General features: G+C 36.0%; 1 protein-coding gene across 3 annotated transcripts in view; it reads left to right on the forward strand.

Annotated features, from left to right (window-relative positions):
• Positions 1-276: 276 nt before the first annotated feature.
• LOC107685059 (hypermethylated in cancer 1 protein-like) overlaps positions 277-6,249 on the forward strand; it is a 12,751-nt gene continuing 6,778 nt past the window's right edge. The window contains exon 1 of one of the 3 annotated variants that reach the window (XM_016481510.1): positions 277-463. Coding sequence is in view for 1 of the 3 variants with exons in the window: in XM_016481508.1 (XP_016336994.1) it covers positions 2,463-2,514 (52 nt within the window). In the remaining 2 variants the exon portion in view is untranslated. Of the gene's footprint in view, positions 464-2,395; positions 2,515-5,202; positions 5,246-6,249 lie in introns of those variants that run through there. The other 2 variants (XM_016481508.1, XM_016481511.1) reach the window with 2 other exon arrangements.

The following is a 6,249-nucleotide window of genomic DNA, read 5'->3' on the forward strand; positions in this document are numbered from 1 at the left end:
CATTAGTTCCGTTTCGTTCCAGTGTTATAATTTCAAATACCTCATTTCTTATATTTTAAATTTTACCACGATTAGTTACACCCATCTAACAAAAACAAGAGCTTAATGTTAGGTCAGAAATTATGCCACTTAATTTCCATTTTATTATGAATGTATTCCGCTGTCTCGTGCGCTCTGCCGTCGGCACTATAATGTGCGCCATTAGGTGTCGCTGCACGCGCAGCCTGCGCTGCTTCTGGAGACGAACGCCAATCAGAGTCCATCCAGATTCTCAAGTGTCTGGTCCATTTTAACACGAGGAGAAGGAGAGAGAGAAGGGGAGAAGGGTAAAGGACAAGGGACAACGCGGAAGAAGCTGGGAACACCGGGAAAAGTTGACCATTTAAAGAGTGTGGACAGGGGAACAGGGGAATCCCGTAAGGAGAAAGTCAAGATCGGCAGGAGCATCAGACATGAATCCGAGGTGAGTTTTTGTTAATGCATGTATCGTGTGAGTTACCTGCTGCGCGTTCAGGTGTGCGCAGTGAGCGCCTGCCAACATACTTACCTGATAGATTATGATAATTGGCGCTCGTGCTGCAGGCATGTCTGGACAGCCGGAGATCTGACTTACTGCATTTTTTAGTCGAATTTTTAATACAACTTATTATGCATCTAAATTATATAAACAAAATATCTTAAAATATTTTCATCCTGAACTTTGATATCAAACAAGACTAAACAAAATACTTGTCAACTTGTCACCAACCAGAATAACTCTATTACATATTTAATTTCGTCTGTGTATAGCTGTTAAAAACAAAATATACACTACACTATACACTCTTAAAAAATAAAGGTTCAGCAATGAACCGTCTCGTTATGAGAAAACGTTATAGTTCTTGAATTGAATATGGTTCTTAGCAGATTAAAAAAGTTATTGATTTGACATTATAGGTTCTTCAGATCAGTGTATTGGTTTCTGTTTTTTTAAAGCACGAGTATACAGAAGGTTTTCTAAAGAACTAGAGAAAAAGTTATCTTAGGTTCTAATTCAAACTTTAATAGTTAAGAGTGTACATTAAACTGCGGTCACTACAATAGGCCATGATAAACTGACATTCATACCTGTTTTTAATGTATAGGATAATCTTACTTGAGCCTTAATTTTCAAAATAAACAATTAACTAAATTAGTGAAGATGACACATAGGCCTATCTTTTACTGAAGCTTAAAAAAATTCCAACGGTGTAGTCATGCCATATAACTTCTGTCAGAGTGTTGTGTGATGCAGAATATGCATAATTTCTGCACCTTTTCTGTCTAAATATAATGATAAATGTCTGTGTAAAAGTAAGCAATTGTGTCATTAAAGACTGATAATACTGATGCTACTGATACAACCCTAAATTAGCTTTAAAAGTATTTCAAAAAGTATTTGCAACTAATTGTTTGATATTATAGCATTATTAACATGCACTAGTAGTGGTGCTACTGATACACCACTAAATTAGCCTAAAAAGTATTTTAAAAATCTTAATTTGAAAACAATTGTATGAAAAACATTACAATTATAATGTTAAGTTTGCAACTAATTGTTTGATATTAGAGCATTGCTTACCATCTAAGTTCCTGTACAAATAAATAAATAAATAAATACTCAGGTACTAAGATAGGCTATATCCTGTTATTTTCATATACTTCAAGGTTCTTCCAAGAATACCATGGTAGAACCATGGTACCATATTAAAAACATGGTAGTACTATAGTACTTTTTTTGTAAGTGTTGTGCAACCAACTGTATTAAATTAATTACATTTGAAATAAGATCAGTTTTATGCAAAAGGTAATCAGTATTTGTTTGTAAGCATTCACAGGTACAGACAGGGATGTGCAGACCCAACATTTATTTTCCTGGATAACATTATAATGAACTCTATACAGAAGTTATGGTAACCATCATCCGTATTAAAGTAGTCAGCACTCAAAAAACAGCTACTCTTTAACGTAGCCTACACTGTGTTTTGATATACAATAAACGCCTGTCTCTTGAAGACTAAGCGTCGATGTGTTGAGAAGTTCAAGTTGGGGTCACTGTAAGTTCCTGCCCTCGATTTTACCTTTTAGTTTTATTGTAGACTGACATCACACGAGGCGCTAAAACACTCGCGCAGCCCAGAAACCCATTATCATCTCCAGTCGCGTTATTACATCCATGCAAAAATAGCCAAGGAAATTACAAAACATACAAAAAACGAGGAAAACTGATGTAGGAGTACGCACGTATTTTTATAGGAGTGAGCGAAGAGAGATAGAGGGAGGAGAGAGAGAGAGAGAGAGCAAGAGGGAGGGTGAGCAACACGAAATTCATTGCAATTAATAATAAAAAGAGTTGGCAGTCGTGCTCGGAAAACTGGCATGGTTTTTGGGAGGCTGGCAGTTCAAAGTTGAAACGTCAGATATGACTCCAAAACACTGTTGAGATGATCATTAAGGGAGACTTAGATCGGATGGCAGAAGAGATCGGGCATCCAGGTAACGTTCAATGCTCTTAACATTTTAACTATAGTCTCTTTATCAACACTTTATTTATCTAGATAGACATAATATTAATCCGAGCTACTGTTGAATCTTATTTAAGTTTTTTGGATCATGCAGTTGGAAAAGTTTTAAAAATTAAAACCCGATTGTTTGCCTTTCTTTCTTTCTTTTGCTGCACATTTTAGTATTATATGCTATCAACACGATTATTTTCAAAATGCAGATACTTAGCCTATATGATGGAGAAATTAAGTTTTAAAATATTTAGAAACAGTAGTTTAAATTTGTGTGTGTGTGTGAGCAAGGGACTTCATTATAAATAGTCAATTTTGTAATCGCATTATGAGTCCAAAAGTGCCGCAGTGCACAGTGAGCTGGTGGTTGTGTGATTTCGTATGGCGGTGTGGTCATCACAGTGACGGGGCTCTCAGCCTTATTTGAGAATTCATGGTGTTTCACATGCGACTGATTTGACTTTAAAGAGAATGGTTAGATTTTAAAGACAGATATGTGTGTCTTGCATGCAAATGCAGTCTGAACGTAAATGAACAATTATAGTGTTTTAAAGGATACTCTTTAAGTTTAAACATTTCCACACGTTTACAAGACGAGCTCTAAATAATGTAATTTCTTCATAGAAAACTAACGGATTTAATGGACTGAGATAATTACACAGTTTGTGCTTTATAAAGCGTCAAACAAACATTTTTATAAGACCACAAAGATGTAAAATTAAGAAGTAATTTTATGGCATGATATTTATAGTATATTATAGGCCTAATAGTTATTTTTCACTTTAATTTAGAATTTTAATGAAAAGTGTAACATGCTCATAGCGGCACTGTGTGAATCACTTGCCTAGAAATCTCTGATTATCAACTCTAGGCTAGCTTTCTCTACTATATTCTATCCAAGAGATTATTATGGTAGACTACAGAACATAAAACAGATATAGATGTTGTGATATGTGGCTAGAATATTTCCATCTCATCCCTGACCATGGAGGCCACATATAAGGGATAGTGAGCTGTCCTCCCAGTGGTATGTATGAATGAATATCCAGAGCTGCGTGTGCTGATGGAGAGCGCGAGAGAATATGAGCGCAATAAGACGAGCTGTGGAAGAGGAAGCTGTAGCGCATGATATGCTCGTTTCCAAACTCGTACCTTCAAATTGTATGCAAAAAGGTCGATAAACCTCAGGTATTTTCCCGTTTGACTTTAAACCACTTAACCAGACACGATCCAAGACAAACGCACGTTTCATGGTAAGTTTTGCGCAGGTTTTACCTTTCATTTACAAAACCATCATGTCTTAGGAAATAGTCAAACTTGAAAACTAAGTTACAGGGACTACTTTTAAAGCACTTTAAATGACATCAATTAAAAAGTATGTTTATTTTAGTTTTATTTCTCGCACACGTGTCAGTGACTGAATGACAACTTTATTCTGCAATTAAATAAGGCCAACATTTATTAAATTATACATGTAATATAATTTGTCTATATATGTTTTAAATAAAACAAACAAAATATCTAGATATCTCTCGTGTGCCCCGTGTGTGACGTCTAATAGGCCAATTCAGCCAATTTAAAAGACGTGCTTTGTGACTGATTGACTGTTTATTCCTTAAAGGTACATTAGACTCAGTCTAAAGGGATAAATCTCAAAGGGAGGACGCTTTTGCGGAAAAAAGATGACAGACCGAGGGCGGAGACAGAGAGGAAGTCTTAAGAACACGAGCAGACCCCTGCCTCACCCCTAAACCAGCAAAATGACAACAGAGACACAAAACAGGGCTAATGAATACCAAAGCACCTAAAATATGACCCATGCACTGTCTTTAATCCAGTCCTGTACCATACCAAATATAGCAAATAGACCAAGCTGTCGCATGCGCTGCACGCCCAAATAATTGACATTTTATTGAGTATTGATAGCTTTTGTCGTTTAATTCAAATTAGTTCTCCCTATTAACTGTATTTATTCAGTAAAATTCAGTTTTTAGATTAAATAATAGGACTTTCAGTGTTTTTTAAAGGTTGAATCAAAACTCATATTTATAGGCTAGCCTATTTGATGATGAGATATAAATTATTCAAGAACTATATCTAAATGATTCGGTCCTTAAATTCGCTCAAATTCTCTGATTCTCTCAAAGACGCATAATGTAGCCTAAATCCACAGGATGACGGGCTTGAGAGGATGTGAAGTTCAAACAGCCGTTTTAAAACATTTACGTCTTTCATCACTTCCTTTAAATCTTAACGAACGTCTGACAGAATAAAGGAGTGATTTTTTTCTGCATTTTGACAAAATCAGTTGTTGCCTGCACAGTTAGAGGTGATTTTCTTTCTTTTTCTTTTTCTTCTAAAAACTTTCAGGTGAAGGCTGAACCACAGTCCTTAGTTTCCATTCCGTCCCGTTTATTGTTTACATTTTCCTTCTATTTTGACATCTTTGTGCTAAAAGCAGCACATAGAGGACAGTACGGCACGAATCGCTATAAATCATGCGCTCATACAGTATGTGCTGCTTTCTCAAACTCTCACTAATGGAAAGACCACGAGCCAAAAATGGCTGTTCACCTTAAAATACACCTGTCAGTGATGAGACGTGTCCGTGGGCAGCAGGGGAGGAGATAAGAGTTACACAACGTAACGACGCTGACTGAGAGGAAATGTTGCGGGTGGTGTTCGTTTGGTTGAGATGCTCCATTGTTAAGGTAACTTTGCCTGCAACAGGAAATTAATAACATGTCAGCTGTTTGATTCTGTGCGTTAGTGAAAGTGTGTCCTCTTTATATAGGCTAATTACAAATGATCCAATTATATAATCGTTAAAAAAATCTATAAATGACGGAACACGTGATTTATGAATTAGGAAAATTGTATTGAATAACCTGTTACTCAAGAGTGTTCAGGCTGACATAAACGGGGAAGGTACAGGTGCACTGCAGACCATAAATGACCCGCTGCCGGCAATATTTCCACAAAAAGGAAATGTTCAAAAACCATTTAAAACCATCACTTCTGATTTTAGGCGTCACCTGGATCTGTGTTGATTGTTTTTCTTTTCTAAACAAATGGGTAAATGTTTTAGCACCGGGCTAAATGAATAGTTTCGACACAAAAATGTACACAGATAATTGTTTTATAAATATATGTATACAGTAATTAGTTTTTTAAAGACGAACTTCAGTTCTGTCCATGTATGGTTTCTTTGCCTCACCAACTGTGTCTAGTTCTTCTGGTGAAGAAGCCAGAATGACAAGCGTGTCTTCATGCTTCTGTACAGTGTGTTTATATTAAAGAGAGTCAGAGACGCAGCCTTTTATGTAGCCTACGTCACATTTTACTGTATTAGAAACAGAAACGGAAAGAGCTTTATTGCCAAGTATGTTTGCACATACAGGGAATTTGTTATAGTGTCACAAGCTTCCAGTACACGGAGACAACAACACACAGATAATAAAAATAAGATGTGAATAAAATACACATGCATAAATATAAACTAAATGTATTAATTTTAATGAAGAGGAGTAGTAGAAACCAGAATGTTTAGTGTGAACAATCAGGGTACGCATTATGGGGGGTTGGGAAGATCTGAACTTGGGTACTTAATACATTTTATTTCTACTTCTACACACACACACTTACATTTACATTTACATTTAGTCATTTAGCATACGCTTTTATCCAAAGCGACTTACAATTGGGGGATACATAA

Source organism: Sinocyclocheilus anshuiensis, unplaced genomic scaffold, assembly GCF_001515605.1.
Source record: "Sinocyclocheilus anshuiensis isolate Anshui unplaced genomic scaffold, SAMN03320099.WGS_v1.1 scaffold914, whole genome shotgun sequence".
NCBI lineage: Eukaryota > Metazoa > Chordata > Actinopteri > Cypriniformes > Cyprinidae > Sinocyclocheilus > Sinocyclocheilus anshuiensis.